Source organism: Lipotes vexillifer, unplaced genomic scaffold (assembly GCF_000442215.2).
Source record: "Lipotes vexillifer unplaced genomic scaffold, Lipotes_vexillifer_v1.1 scaffold225, whole genome shotgun sequence".
NCBI lineage: Eukaryota > Metazoa > Chordata > Mammalia > Artiodactyla > Lipotidae > Lipotes > Lipotes vexillifer.
This window is the reverse complement of record NW_006787630.1, coordinates 599,205-615,175: the sequence shown is the minus strand read 5'-3', so window position 1 is coordinate 615,175 and position 15,971 is coordinate 599,205. Positions and strand designations below refer to the sequence as shown.

General features: G+C 54.9%; 2 protein-coding genes across 3 annotated transcripts in view; one reads left to right on the top strand and one right to left on the bottom strand.

Moving 5' to 3' along the window:
- TJP3 (tight junction protein 3) overlaps positions 1–9,443 on the bottom strand; it is a 30,903-nt gene extending 21,460 nt beyond the window's left edge. Inside the window, exon 1 of one of the 2 annotated variants that reach the window (XM_007460348.1) lies at positions 9,232–9,443. Coding sequence is in view for 1 of the 2 variants with exons in the window: in XM_007460347.1 (XP_007460409.1) it covers positions 955–972 (18 nt within the window). In the remaining variant the exon portion in view is untranslated. Of the gene's footprint in view, positions 1–954; positions 973–9,231 lie in introns of those variants that run through there. The other variant, XM_007460347.1, reaches the window with a different exon arrangement.
- Positions 9,444–13,454: 4,011 nt separating this feature from the next.
- PIP5K1C (phosphatidylinositol-4-phosphate 5-kinase type 1 gamma) overlaps positions 13,455–15,971 on the top strand; it is a 58,947-nt gene continuing 56,430 nt past the window's right edge. Inside the window, exon 1 of the mRNA XM_007460429.1 lies at positions 13,455–13,548. Coding sequence (XP_007460491.1) covers positions 13,455–13,548 — 94 coding nt within the window. The remainder of the gene's footprint in view (positions 13,549–15,971) is intronic.

The window sequence follows — 15,971 nt, the reverse complement described above, 5'->3', positions numbered from 1 at the left end:
CAGCCTCCTGTCCGCTCTCCCCCTCCCCCCTCCAACCTCGGGGAACAACGGCGGGGGTGGGGAGGGGGAGGGGGAGGGGGGTCACAAATACTCGAGCTGGGGACTGGATTCTGGGAGCGGTTCCTTGCTGCCGGGAAGGAGGCGGCGGAAACCAGAACTGCCCGGCCCTAGAGCCTCGGGCGGTCCGGCCTGGGGCGAGCCACGTAAACAGCCTAGGCCTGTTTACCTCTCTGGGCCCCGACCTGAGACCCAGCGGGGTGGGTGTGACAAAGTCGATTCAAGTTTCAGCCCTGGAGAGCGAAGTCCCCCCAGACACAGCCACAGGGATTCCCTCTCGCAGCCCCGGTCGGCTTGCTCGGTGCAAAACGGGGCTCTCGACGCCCATGTCTACCAGGTCGCCCAAGTGAACGGCTCTGTATACAGTAGGCACCCAATAAATGGGGATCCCCTCATCCGCAGCCTCGCCGCATTCGCCAAAGCCGCTCCCGCCCACAAATGAAGTCCCTGCCCACGGTTCCGCCCTTAGTGCTCAAGCTTAACTCCGCTGATCTCCCGGGAAACCGGGCACCTACTACGTGCCAGGCGCTTTGCAACACACTTTTGTCCTGGAATCCTTCCTACGCCCTTCTATAAAGTGACCACCGTCCACTTTATAGATGAGGTTTGGAGACGCATGGATTCACCGGCCCAAAGTTATGCAGAAAAAAATGGGATTTGAACCCAGGTCTACCTGCGAAGGCAGACCCAGGACAGAGGAAGCCCGGAGGCCGCTTTGGAGGCCAGTGGGCGCGGACGCCTCTGCCCGTGCAGCCTCGGGCTAGCCACCACGTTCCTCTGGGCCTCAGTTTCCCCATCTGTTACCTAGGCAGAGTGTGATCTGGGGTCCTGGATCCATATCCCAGCCCTGACCCCAGCTCGGTCCCCTCTCCCTCCCGCCCTCGGCGGGCTACTCGCCTGGAATCTCACCGCCATAGTCGACCCGGGGGCCGTCCAGTGCCTCTGCCCCAGGGGCGCCTAGAAACAATTGGCCCCCACCCTGGCGTGAGGGAAGAGGCTGGGGAGGGTCGCGGCGAAGCAGGTGCCCGGCTCTCGCCCTCCTCCAGCCCGCTCCGCCGCCGGGGCTGCACCTGCACCTCTTCCTCCTCCTTGGCCCCTACCGGCTCCGCCCCCGCCCCGACACGCCTTCGGGACGCCGCCGAGGCAGCCTTCGTCCCCACTTCCCCTCCCAACACAGGATCCAGGCCCAGGGGTGGGAATTCCAGGCCCGGTTTTCCGCCCAGCTGAGCACTAGCCAGCGGCAGGGCTGGAGACCAGCCAGGCAAGGCTGCAAGGAGGACCCGGAGGGGATTACAGCCGCGTTCGGAACGGAGCCTGCGCTTCGGAAAGTTTAACATCCGCGAAAAACTCTACATGTTGAAATTCAGTAGGGAGACCTCTTGGATTAGGAGCTAGTCAAGGGTCAGAGACCTCAGGAGCATAGGGCTGGTCTTTCTCGGGTCACCCCCATCTTCGGGAGGTTTACCCTATTTTAGAGAGAGAAAACGGAGGCCCAGGGAGGCCAGGGGCATGGACTCTCTGAAGGCGCACAGCGGCCACCTCTGGGCCTGCCCCGAATCCAGTGGTACCCGCCTGTCTTCACACCTAGCACCTGGCTGGGTCCCCAGCTGGGGAGGGCGGGGCGACGAGGGCGGAGGAAATTCTTTAGGTTCCTCTGAGTTAAGGTCAGGCTTCCTTCTCCACACCCAGCCTCACCCTCAGGAGCCCGGTCTATGAACTAGAGGACGAGAGCAGGAAACCCTCTACCTGGGGGTGAGGGAGGGAGGAAGTCACCTGGATGGGTGGAGCCACCATCGGCCCCACCCCACACATTCCTTTGTGCTTAAAAAAAAAATAGACCTTGAGGCCCAGCTGTTCCTGTGCCCCATCTCAGGCCAAGGTTGAAGGGGCAAATCTGGGCATAGACACCCCTTCCCAGTCTCATCCAGTCAAGACTGGGCAGAGAGGAACTCCAGACTGTGGGAAGGTGGGAGGCAGAGGGGAAAATGGAGGATCAGGGAAGTGTTCCTGGAGGAGGGGGTATTGCCACTAGGGTTTTTAGGGTTGGATAAGAGTTTGCCAAGTGTACAAGGCAGAGAATATAATCAAAATCTTTGAGGCCCCCAAAGTTGATTTCTCACCACTCCCCACTGCAATTATCCCCCAAAACCTAGTCTGGAGACCTCAGTTAGCCAGAATCAACCCCTCAAGGATCCCCAAAGGCCCCCAAGGCAATAAATATTTGCAGAAGCCCCCTTCTAAGGACCTGCTTGGAACCTCATGGCTAAAGGGGAAAGCTCAGTCTTTCCCGACATGACCTTGGGTCCCCAGCAGGTGGCACACAACATGATTTTAGGTAGAAGAAAGTCAAATATTTTCTAAATAGATGTGTATTTGCTTTAATGACTCATAGGACAAAACATAAATAAGTTCCCCACTGCCACGTGCATGCAGGGGTTCGAGGTTGCGATTACTGGGGAGGACTGGGGAGGAGTTACTGATTGGATGTAGGTCTGGCAAAATCAGACAAATAAGCTGGCTCATGCTTATTGAGTGTTTGCTTTGTTCCAGCCACTGTTACACAGATATCCATGTGACCATTTTGCAGCTGAGAAAACTGAGGCCAGATGGGTCGAGTGGCAAGCCCAACTAGAACAGCTGGATTTGGCTCTGTTTGACCCTACACCGCTCAGCCTATACCCGTGCTTCTCACTGTAGGGTAATTTGCCCCCCATCCCCCAGCCTGACACCCCAGGGAACGGTTGGGCCCCCAAAGCCAATAGTGCTGAGGTAGAGAAACCACACTTTAAACCCCTCTAAGAAGGGGGGCAACCACCACAAGACACATGGTCTTCCTTCAGCCACCTCACATATTCATGCCCTGCTCAGGAACACTCACTGGGACTTCCCTGGTGGCTCAGTGGTTAAGAATCCTCCTGCTAATGCAGGGGACATGGGTTTGATCCCTGGAACAGGAAGATCCCACATGCCTCGGAGCAACTAACCCCGAGTGCCCCAATTACTGAGCTTGCGCTCTAGAGCCAGGGAGCCACAACTACTGAAGCCTGCGTGCTTCAACTACTGAAGCCTGCATGCCTAGAGCGTGTGCTCCACAGCAAGAGAAGCTCCCGTTCACCGCAACTAGAGAAGGCCCGCGGGCAGTAACGAAGACCCAACGCAGCCAAAAATAAGTAAATAAATAAGTTTAAAAAAAAGAACACTCAGTGTCTCCCTAGTACCCATGGGATGACGCTGTGCTGAAATGCAGGGCTTTGGAGAAGGGTGCGTCCACTGCTGCCTCACAGGCCAGAGGCGGTGCCATTCATGCATTCATTTTCCCACCTATTCAGTCATTCACTCAACAAAAATATTGCAAGCTCCTGCTATGCGCCAAGTACAGAAAGAAGTGATGGGGGACGGAATTCCCGTCTGAAATTGCAGTGCCAACTACAACCAGGAGGGGGGCAGTGTGCGCATGGCCGGAAGGGGTGGGGGAAGGGAGGATTCAGAGAAACCTGTGGGATGATCCTCCTCTGCCCCCTCTGAGCGCCTACAGGGAAACTGAGGCCCAAAGGGGGTAGGGACTGGGTTGAGGTCTCCCAGTGGGTCGTGGCCGCCAGGAGGGGTGGGAGCCTGGGGGGTTCGTTCACGCTGGGAGCTTGGGGTCTCCCTGGTGTAGGCTGCCTTGCGGGGCTGCAGGAGGCTGAGGTCTTATCTGTGGCCTAACAGGTCTGACCAGAGCCCCGAAATGAAGCAGCTCTGCAGCCTGGCTGGGCGCCGGCTCATTCACTCGAGGTCTGCTGATCGCCCACTGTGTATACCCAGCACTGATGCAGACCCAGTCCCTGCCCTAAAGGAAGCCAAAGGTCCTCAGGGGAGATAGACAATAATCAGATCATCACGTAGCAGAAATAACAAGTCCGACCTAGATTTCTGAGAGCATAGGTACAGAGGCACAACCTGGGCTGGGGGCTCTGGGAGGGCTTCTCTGAGGAGGTGGTACTGAGATTAATAGGAGTGACCTAAGTGAGAGGTATCTGGGCAGAAGTAACAGCTAGACCTGAAGGAGGTGAGGGAGGCGCCATGGGAGAGCTGGTGCAAAGGTCCTGGGGCAGGACCATGCCTGGCGTGTAGGAGGAACAGCAAGGAGGCCCGTGTGTCTGGAGCAGAGTGAGCGAGGGGGAGAGAGGGAGGAGGAGAGGGCAGGGAGCGGACGGGGCAGGTCGTGCAGGGCCTTGTGGGCTGCGGGGAGGACTTGGGTTTTTACCTCCAGGGAGGTGGGACCCTGGAGGGCTGTGGGCAGAGGAAGGGCGGGGCCTGACTCGGTGCTCACAGGCGCACTCTGGTGGTCACTGCCGAGAGGATAGACTGGGGGCCGTAGGCGGGAGCTGGGGGAGCAGTGACTCCAAACCCAGAGGCCCTGAAAAAAAATGTTTTAAATAAACATTTTATTTTGAGGACTCCCCTGGCAGTCCAGTGGTTAGGACTCTGAGCTTCCACTGCAGGGGGCCCAGGTTCAATTCGTGGTCGGGGAACTTAGATTCCACAAGCCACACAGCGTGGCCAAAAAACAAAAGAAACATTTTATTTTGGACTAGTTTTAAATTGACAGAAAAGTTGTAGATATAATTCAGAGAGTCCGCCTATGTTCCTCACCCAGTTTCTCTCAACATTAACATCTTACGTGACCACCACGGTATATTTGCCAAAACTAAGAAGCCACATCCTCACTATTAACTAAACTCCACGCTGTATTCAGGTTTTAGTAGTGTGAAATCTGCACCAGTATCCCACAGTGTGCTCATGTCTGTGTGATCATGTCTTCTCAGGCTCCACTGCCCTCGTTCCGTGACCTTTTCCGTCTAGAGGAGACGGGTCAGGGATTTTGTACGATGCCCCTCATTTGGGGTTTGTCTGATGCTTTCCTCATGCCTGGACCGGGGTTATGGGTTCAGCCAGAGGGCGCAGAAGGAAGGGCAGTTTATGGGTGGGGTGGGCTTGCTGATGAGCACAGCACTGAGGAATGGCCCAGTGGTAGGCACCATGCGGGTCCCAGGGCACCTTAGGGCGAGTACTTTGATGTTGGAGGGGGGGGAAAGCGACGAGGGGTGAAGACCCTTCTGGGGGGCCGCTGGAGGGGGCTCACAGAGGGTGTCACCCCCCCCCACCCCCTAGGTGGGAGGAAGCCCTAGAAGGAAGCTCCACGGCAGGGGGCAGAGCAGTGCCTGGTGAGAATCCCAGCCCCTCTGCTTCCTGCCTCAGTTTCCTCATCTGTATTATGGGACCTAGTTCCGACTCTGAGCGCTATGATCGGGAAGGTTCACAAATTAAAGCAGCTGGCTCGTAGCAGGTGCACAGAAAGGTTTGCCTGGGTGCTTTGAAGTTCCTCCACTCAGGCCAGAAGGAGGGAGACAAGCCCCCACTGGGAAAAAATGAAAGGGAGTTATGGTGTTCTCCAGAGCTGGATGGGGACTGCCTGCAACATTGTCTATTTCAAGCTTCCATCGTTGTGTGCAATGGCTGGGGGAAGAACCCAGGCCCCTGACACCTTCCTCACCATTTCAGTCTGGCCTCTGCACCTGTACCCACACCAGCTCCCCCCACCACACCCCATGAAAGGTCCCTTGAGACCGCACCCTTATCTGCCTTGAGGCTGAGTCTGCCACAGCGGGAATCTGTCCTGCTAAAGCACACAGCACTGGTCTTTCTATTCTGTTAAGAATCTTAGGTGGTTCCCCATGAGCTATTCATTCATTTATGGAGTGCCTACTGCATACCAGGCACTGTTCTGGGAGCCTAGGACACTGGAGAGGTAGAGCTCACAGACCAGCACGGAGAGCAGACATTCAACAAATAAGTCAGGACTTTCCTGGCGGTCCAGTGGTTAAGACTCCGCGCTTCCACTGCAGGGGGCGTGGGTTCCATTCCTGGTCAGGGAACTAAGATCCCAAAACCAAAAAGTAAACAGACAGTCTCAGCAATGAGTGTGCAGTTAACAAGCTGTGGCTTTAGCTCAAGAATATTCCATAGCTCCCTAGCATTCGGTCAAGGATATTTATTGAGCATCTGATCAATGCCAGGCTCTGGGTATCCTCTTTAGTTATCTGTGCTTCTTATGGTCGTCGAACTATTTTACAACTCTGTAAATTATAAGAAACTGGTGGTATCTCAAAGGACTCTTGTCCATAGAAATACAAATGAATTTTGTCCCGTGGAGACCACTGATTATTTCCCTGTGGCTATTGACCAGCTTTACAACTATTTGTAAATTCATTTCAGCATTGATTGCCTGTGTGTGTGTTCTTTCTTAATATTCTCTCCTTTAAAAAAAATATATATATTTATTTATTTTTCGCTGCGTTGGGTCCTCGTTGCTGAGCGTGGGCTTTCTCTAGTTGCGGCGAGCGAGGGCTACTCTTTGTTGCGGTGTGAGGGCTTCTCATTGCAGTGGCTTCTCTTGCTGCGGAGCACGGGCTCTAGGCACACGTGCTTCAGTAGTTGTGGCACGTGGGCTCAGTAGTTGTGGCACACGGGCTTAGTTGCTCTGCGGCATGTGGGATCTTCCCGGGCCAGGGACCAGGGCTCGAACCCGTGTCCCCTACATTGGCAGGCGGATTCTTAACTGCTTCACCACCAGGGAAGTCCCAATATTCTCTCCTTTAAACAATCTGTAAAATCTTGCTGGTTCTCATATTAATTAATGAGTTAAGTAAACTCATAAAGCACCTGTTTGTTTTATATTAGTATAGAGTCATGCTTTACATTTTTGAAAAAAAAAGATCCCTTAACTCCATTACACCGAAAGCCTTCACTCTAGCATCCAAGGCTCCTCCCTGAGGAGATTCCCAACTACTCCATCTTACCTGTTACCATCTTCAAGTCCCAGAGCATTCTTCCTACTTTTCTTCCTAATCGTCCTGAACTCTGTCTTTCGTAGTCAGCAAATGCTGTTGGTTCTCCCCAAATCTGTCCAGAATCCGCCCACTTCTCCTCACTTCTGAGCCCCCACCTGGTCCACCGCATCCTCTCCCACCTGGACCAGCTCAGTCCCCTCCATCCAGGTCCCTGGTTACTCCCTCATCGCCCACAGTCTGTCCTCCCCGCAGCAGCCACCAGAGGGCGCCTGTGAGCACCTGAGTCACGCCCCGGCCCCTCTGCCCACAGCCCTCCAGCCTGCACGACCTGCCCCGTCCCCTCCCTGCCCTCGCCTCCTCCCTCTCTCCCCCTCACTCACTCTGCTCCAGGCGCACAGGCCTCTTAGCGGTTCCTCCAGCTCGCCAGGCATGGTACTGCCCCAGGGCCTTTGCACGGGCTGTGTGCTCTGCCTGCAATGCCCCTCCCCCAACTACTCACTTCTTTCAAGTCTTTGTTCAAATGTCGCCTTCTCAATGAATTCTCCCCTAATCTTTCTACTTAAGACTGTAAAACACCCCCCTGCCTGTTTTACTCCTATCCCTGTACGTCTTTCACTTTTTTTTTTTTTTTTTTTCCTGTAAGGCTGACCATCCTCTAACCCAGGATACAATTTAGGATACAATTTACTTCCTTATTGTGTCTCTTGTTTCTTGCCTGCCTTCCTCCACCAAACCACAAGCCCCACAAAAGCAGGGATCTTTGTTTCTCTTGATCACTCCTGAATCCTCAAGCCCCAGAACAGCACTCGGCACACAGTAGGTGCTCCATAAATGCAGGTTCATTCCCTGGGCACCCCTGCCCCCCCAGTCATGTTCCCCGCTAACCTCAGCCCATTCCAAAGGGTGTCAGGCTCCACCCTGAGCAAACACAGCTCCCCTGGCACCAGGCCAGACCCGAGGTGGAAGAACAGGAACCCAGACTCCCGAGGTGGACTTTCCCCAGAACTGGGGCCACACAGAAGCCCTGAGCCGGGGAGGCAGGACTCTTACAGATGCTGAAACTGGGGTATTGGCTGGGGGCATAGGCAGCCCCCAGACCTCCCAACTCTCTGCAGTTTGACTCCTATCAGGCTGACAGCCCTACTTTACTCTGCTGCCCAGGGCAAGTGTCTGCCCCTCTCTGAGCCCGGGTTCAACCTCCGCAAAACAGGAAGGCGATAGGACATTGCCACTGGCTTGGCATATTCTGACTTCTGATTTGGGGTGGGACAGTTTACCTTGACTCCTGCATGACTGGGAATCTATTACTTGCTCTATCATATGCTGTTCTCAGCAGCCCTGTGACGTGGTGACTCTTATTATACCCAGTTTACAGAGTGGAAAACTGAAGCCAGCTCTATTTGACTCCATGGGTTTTTCTCTCCAAACCTAGGCAGGGTGGGATCTGACAGTCGAGATGTCCCCCCTCCCAACCCCACAGAACCCAGATCTTAAGCAGCTCTGCTTCCCGGGAGTGACCCCAAATGCCAGGCCAGCTCTATACCCTGCAACTGGGACGCTCATGCCTCCGGAGCCCCAGAGGGCCCTCTTGGGCCCAGACAAAGAGCCTTGAGGCCTTGAGGTGCAATCAGACACTTGGCTGGCTGGGAAGTTCTCTTTGTCCTGCACTTTTTGGGAGCAAATGACCCAGAAAAAGCTCTTGCCACTGGATCCCTGTCTTCTCCTGGGTCTAAGCTTCCTTTGCCCGGAGACCATCCTGGCTCCTTGCCTACAGCCAGCTCTGCAGACTGTTGTGACAACCATCCATCCGCCCCTTCCTGCACTTCTCCACTGGGAGATTTCACCCAGAGAAGAAATCAAAATAAGCAAGATAAGCCTCCCCAGAACCCCCCGTTCCCCCCGCTGCAGCACCTGGAGAGGGGACAGAGATGAGATGCAATTGTCTGAAAACTTGGGGGCCTCTTAAGAAGTACCAGGAGGCCCAGATACCAAGCGGGTGCCAGGCTGCCTCACCTGCCATCTCCCCGCCAGCCTCCCCTCCTCAGTTTGGGGGATCAGAAGCCAGTCTGTGCCCCCTCAGCCCCCCTGCAACAGCCGGGGCCAACAATGACCCTCTGAAGTCTGTGGCTATGGCATCCTGGGCGGGCTGCCAGGGGCAGTAACTGCCGGCCAGATAATCCTTTAGAAACTATGTCAAATGCCCACACAGCAGTGTCAGTTTCCTGCTTTCCGGGGAGCCTGGTGGTGGGGGGAGGTGACAGGGGGCCCAGGACCCCACAGTGGGGAGCCCAGTCTGGGCAGTGCCTTCGGGATGGTGGGCAGATAGGGGTGGGGGACTCACCTGTCTAGGAGGCTGGGTGGCTTCTGGGCAGGCGACAGGAGCTAGGGCCTGGGCTTCCGCCTGGCATCAGGGGTGGGGAGGGGACCCGAGGCTTGAGCTCTGGTCTCCCCACCTGTTTGCGCAACTTTGCCTCCCTGTGGTGGCCACAGGCTAGCCGGTCCCGTGCCAGGTGGAACCAGCAGGGCGACAGGCACAGGCAAACCAGCGAGAGTGAGAGAGACCTGGTTGGATGTGTGGCTCTGTTGCAAGGTGCTCTCACGTGGGAGCAGCTGACCTTAACCCCTGCCGGCCCAGAGGCCAGGGACGCCCAGTCCCGCCCTGCTTGCACTGGCCACCGCTGAGCCCTTGGCGTCAGCAAGGGACTGGCTCATGTGGCAGGTCTTTGGGAGACATTTGTGGAAAAATTCAAGGATGAATGAATGAATGGCGCAACCCTGCCCACCCCCCCCCAATCCCCTCACTGCTCCCCTTGCCTTCCAGCTGGCACAGCGTCCCACCGCTTGTGGCAGGGCTGCTCCTTCCATCCCCACAGATCTGAGCTCAAATTCTGCTTCTGTGCCACCAAGTGACTGGCCGGATTCCTACACTGAGAATTTTCTATCACCTCCCCGCTGGGCAGCTTTGGGCAAGTCACCGGCCCCCCAGTTTCCTTACCTAAAATAACGGGAACAACGGGGACGTCCCTGGCGGTCCGGTGGTTAAGACTCCTCGCCTCCAGTGTTGGGGTCACAGGTTCGATCCCTGGTTGGGGATCTAAGATTCCACATGCTGTGCGGCGTGGCCCAAAAAATATATGAAAATAATAATAATAATAAAATGAAAACTAAAATAAAATTTAAAAATGGGAACAACACTGGCGTCTGCTCCTAGGGTTGTTTCCTACAGTAAAGTGAATGAATGTCCGTCCATAAAGGGCTGAGAACTCTGCTGGGCGCACAGTAGAGGTGCACCTTCCAGCTGCGACCCACAGGTGGCTGGTCTGAATGAATGACATGCAGGTAAAATACACATCGGATTTGGAAGAGCAGCTGTGCAGAAAAGCATGTAAAATAGCTCATTGGTTTTACCTATCGATTCCCTGTAGAAATGATAATAGTTTTGAATGTATTGCGTTCAATGAAATATCGTGTTAAAAGTTATCTCACCTGCTTTTGGTTTTTTAATTTTTTAAAATGTGGTTGCTAGAAAATTTTAAATGACATTTAAAAAGTTAAACTGAAATGGGCTTGCCTTGTAGTTCTATCAGAAAACACTGGAATAGGAGCTTAATACGTATTAGCTGTGGAGCCTTTTGCAGTCACATTCTGTTGCCATTGTATCACATCTGTATTAGTTTCAAAGTATTTATTAGCAGCTGAAACGCCTTGTGTCTTGTTTGCTTGTTTGTTTGTCTTCTAGATGTCTCTCTCTTTTTTTTGGCCGCGCCATGCAGCTTGTGGGATTTTATTTTATTTTATTTTATTTTATTTTTTTGCGGTATACGGGCCTCTCACTGTTGTGGCCTCTCCCGTCGCGGAGCACAGGCTCCGGACGCACAGGCTCAGCGGCCACGGCTCACGGGCCCAGCTGCTCCGCGGCATGTGGGATCTTCCCGGACTGGGGCACGAACCCGTGTCCCCTGCATCGGCAGGCGGACTCTCAACCACTGCGCCACCAGGGAAGCCCAGCTTGTGGGATTTTAGTTCCCAACCAGGGATCGGGCCCTCGGCAGTGAGAACGTGGAGTCCTAACCATGGGACCACCAGGGAATTCCCTAGATGTCTCTTCACTGAGGTCGGGGATTTGGTCCTGCTTTTTCGTGTATCCTCCTGGCCTAGAACAGTGCCTGGTATACAGTAGGTGCTCAATAAATATTTGTGGAATGACTTAATGGAATATGGGGAGGGGGTGGAAGACTCATAAAGTCCCTCTTACCTGCAGGACCCAGTGCTGACAGCAATAGCCACGATAGCCACGAGGGGGCGCCCGAAACCAGGCAACCAGCCCCAGCTGGGCAGCCTCAGTTTTCCATCCTGCAAAATGGGAATATCGAGCAGGCACTTGGGGGGATGAAGGAAGAGGAGCAAAAGCCGCTGCCCCACGGGATCCCGGCCCCTCCTCTCCATTCCCAGTTGTCTGAGCCAGTGGTTCTCAAACTCTATCAGGCATCCGAATTGCCTTGGGAGGCTCATTGAAAGACAGACTGTGGGTCCCCGCCCCCAGAGTTTCTGATGCAGGAGGGCTGGGCTGGGGCCTGAGAACCTACATTTCTAACAAGCTCCTGGATGATGCTGATGGAGGCAAGTCCAGGCACCTCACTTTGAGGATCACTGATGTAGATTTTCTCTGGAGACAGATTCAAAATGAATCAGGAGTTCTATCCATGGCGCGTGTCCAGAGAACTTCTGGAGCCTTTTTAAAAAATGGTGGCAAAATACACATAACATAAAATTTACCGTCTTAACCGTTTTTAAGTGCACAGCTCAGTGGCATTAAGCACATTCTCATTGTCGTGCATCCATCCTCTCCACCCATCTCCAGAACTTTCTCATCTTCCCAAACTGAAGCTCTGTCCCCAGGAAACACTGACTCCCCAGCCCCTCCCCCACCCCGTGGTCCCCACCATCTACTTCCTGTCTCTATGGATTTGAGTCCTCTAGGGACGTCATGTGAGTGGGATCAGACAGCACTTGTCCTTCTGTGTCTGGATTCTCTCACTGAGCATCACGTCCTCCAGGTTCACGTACGTTGCAGCGTGTGTCAGAATTCCCTTCTTTTTAAGGCGGGATCATATCCCATTGTATGAATGGACCACATTGTGTTCATCCATCATCTGTTGATTCCCTGGAGCTGTTTGACTCCTTCTCTCTGGGTAGGCTCAATTCTAACAGGACACAGCTAACCTAGGGAATCCCTCCACGTCATCCTGGGTCCTGTTCTCTGCGTCTTCCTTTTTCTTGATTTGTCTCCTTGTTTTGATGGAGAACATTTCAGGAGCATCTTTCTAAGCCCTGGGTTGGACCGAGGCCTGCTCCATCTTGCTGATTCCCCCTTATCCCATCACCAAGCACCCCTCAGCCCAGCCTTGTCAGCCTCCCGCTGACCTCGCCAGCACCCTGACAATGAGGAGGGATCACGTGTCTGGAGTCGGACAGGCCTGGGTGAAAACAGCCCAGCTTCACCCACACCAGCTGAGCGTCTGGACTGCCCCACCTGCCTCCCAGCAGAAATCATGAATAATGAATAAAACTACTAATAGCAACATTTATTACTCCCCACACCATGACCTCAGAATGAACGACTGCCTAACCATATCGTTGGTGAGTTCACCATTAGACTTAAATAATATTATTATTCTTAATACAATAAGGAAAGGGGATGCTTCACAACACGGTCCTTTGTGTGATTCCAAATACATGGCTTCAGCTCTCTGCGCTCCTGTTTTCTCATGTGTAAAATGGGGATGATAATAGTTCCTATCCGGTTGATCAAATTGTCTTCTAGGTGTATTGTTCCGTGTTAAGTATTGGGAATATGGTAGTAGTTAAAAAAAAAGGAAACAAAAAGCAGGTCCCTAACTTATGGAGATATTGCATATAAAGGCTTTAGCACTAAGCTTGGCATTTAAGGATATTATTGTTACATATAACTAATTTTTACTAGGTTATATATCATAAATAATATTTTTACGTTACATATTAACATTACTTATTATAATACCATATTACTGTTTGTTTAATAGTCACGTTAATGTATCATGATAATATCACATATAATTTGTATATTGCGCATAATGATAAAAATTTGTTTCTTATTATTACGTAACTATTATTTATATCAAACATAAGCATATGTAATATAAAATTTATTTTTAATATGATGATAATTTTTAACTGTAGTTATTATTTATGCTCGTTATGTATAATAACGCTCTTACGTACTACAGTAATATTGACAGGAATGGCGCTGCCCTTCCACCCCTGGGCACGTGAGGGCGCTCGCGCCGCTCCTGGGGCCCGGGACGCACGCAGGCCCCGCCTCCGAGCCCCGATTGGCGGTGCGCGCAGTGCGCGATGGCGCAGCGCCTGGCCCCGTCCCTGGCCCGCCCCTCACTCCCTGGGCCCGGCCCCTTCCCTCAGCTTTCCAGCCGGTGGCGGTTGTTGTTCAGCGGCGGCGGCGGCGGCCGCAGCTCGGGTCGCAGCCTCCGGCCGCCCGCCCGCCCGCCGGCAGGTCCGCGCGCGGCCATGGAGCTGGAGGTGCCGGACGAGGCGGAGAGCGCCGAGGCGGGGGCCGTGACCTCGGAGGCGGCCTGGGCGGCAGAGAGCAGTGCGGCAGCAGGTAACGGTTCCGGACCTTCCTCCTTCTCTCCCCGCTCCCCGAATGGACCCGCCCAGCCCCCCCTGCCGGGGCCCAGTGGACCCGTCCGAGCGCCGGAGGGGCGTCGGGACCCGCAGCGGGGAGGCAGGGACGTTCCACTCGGGGGCGCTCGCGGGGGGCATGGAACGCCCCACTCCGGGGCTGGGGGACGCGCTGCGGGGCCCGAGACGCCCCGCCCTGGGGGTCGGGGTGGCGCCGCCCATTCCCGGGGTTCTTGGGGGAGCCGCCTGTCTGGGAGCGGGGGTTGGCGCAGGGCCCCATTCTGGGAGGCTGTGGGTGGAGCAGACCCCGTTGGAGACATGCGGGGAAGATGGGTCCTCACCTCTGGGAGGGGTGCGACCCCTATTTAGGACGCGCGGTAGGTGGGTGCACTGCCTCCTGCTGAGGGCGCTTGGGAACGACGTCCCACCCAGTGTTGTTGTCAGGGGGCTGCTCTGCATGTGGGATAGTGGAGTACCCCCGTTCCGATGGGGGGCCTTGCCTCCAAGGGGTGACGCTGTCCCACATGTTCCCCCGCCCACGACCGTCTGGACCCACTGCTCGGGGCCGCCCACTTTGCTGGTATCAGCTTCCGGGCCTCACCCGTTTCCCTGCAAGCCGTCACCCTGTGGGCACATCTTACTGGCCGTTAAGGGCAGGGGCTGCTGTGGCGGAAGTGGGGGGTCTCGGAGGCCAGCTGGGTCAGCCTCCTGACTACCTCATTTTTGTGGAATTCACCAGACCTGGTTTCTAGTCCCCTGGCCATTCCTTCCCTTTCTGGGTCTCAGTTTACCTCCTATAACCGGAGGTAGGGAGGGGGATGACATCTCCAGGCCCCTTCAGTGCCAGGGCTTGCCAGCAGGTGGGGGAGGAGGAGGCCCCCTGCAGACCTTTCCCTGTATGTTGGGGGGCTGCCGTAGTTCTGTAGGGGCAGTGCTTTCTTGAGTCCCTCTCCTTGGCGTTCCTCCCTGGCCCTCTAGCAGAGCAGGTTTGGGGAAGGAGGCAGCCTCGCCCTGCCCCGTGGGCCCACGGTCTGCCTTTCCCTGGGGCGGTGTGCAGAGCCCAGCCACTGCCTGGTTCCTTCTTGGTCAAGGTTGCAGGCTCCCAAATAGGAAGTTTCTGGATCCGCAGAGTTCTCTGTTCCAGGCAGCCCTCTCTGGCGAGTCCCCCGTAGACACCCACAGGGGCATCCATCCTCTTTCTCCCCCGGGCCTCCCGAAGCTTTCTTGGCAGGCAGGGAGATGCTGTGCTGCCTGGGAGTTGGGAGAAATGTCTGGAGAAAGAGCCAGAGCGAGCGAGCTCCCCCGGGCTCCAGAGGACTCCCACCGCTTCCTTTCTTGCTGCCATCTGGAGCTGCTTGGTGGGTTACCCTGGTTCAGCTCCAACAATCCGGCCCTCTGGCTCCCGTTCTTTTCTAGTGGCGATGCCCTGCCTGGCCAGCCCCAGACATGGCAGAGGGACCCGGCTGAAGTCCTTTGTCAGCCCCCTGACCTCCACCAGCAGCCCTCTGCCCTGTGCTGGGCAGAGACACAATAGCCTAGGATGCAGTGCCCACAGGAAAGCCACACAGCATATATTTGTCTTATCAGGGGCTAGGTGATCTGATGGAGGCAGATAAAGCCCCAGGCCCTGGCTGTGGTTGGGTCTGAGCACAGGGACCTGGCCCATAAGGGGCCGTCCCCGCTCCTGTCCCCAGACCCGCAGAAATCCAGTTCCCACAGCTGATCACTTACATCACTCACTTTAGGGTTAATAGCTGTCTGTCCTCTGCCGAACCCGTTTCTCTTAAGTTTGGGGAACAGCTGTCCATGCCTTTCCTGCTGCTCGAACAGATGCGTAAACACACAGATGGGTCTGCTTGCTCACCAGGGGGTTCGTATGATGCCAGAGTCTCGATGCCTCCGCTCTAGTTTGGGGCTGGAAAGTTCTTTGTTGTGGGTGCCGTCCTGGGCACTGTGGGGTCCAGCGGCATCCCTGCCCCCACCCACTTGATGCCAGGAGCCCCCCCAGTCCTGACAACCACAGGTGTCCCTGGACATCGCCCAGTGTCCCCTGAAGACACAGTCACCCGGGGTGAGGGCTGCCGTAGTTCACCCGTCATTCTGTAACTTGCTTGCTTTTTATCCATAATACGTTTTTTTTCCCCCACGTTGGTATCATTTCTTTTCTTCAGAGAGAGAGAATATGGTGCTGTGATTGAGAAGGTGGAAACCCCTTATCCTGCCTGGGTTCCACTCAATTTCTCTGTGACCTCACAGGGCAAATGCCTTGATCTCTCTGAGCCTCAGTGTCCCCATCTGTAAAATGAGGCCACACTGCCAGCTTTACCTGAGTTAGTGCATCAGCAGGTGGAGGGCGCTTGGTGAACTTTAGTGACAGCCCACCCCCTTTAGGCATGAGCTTCC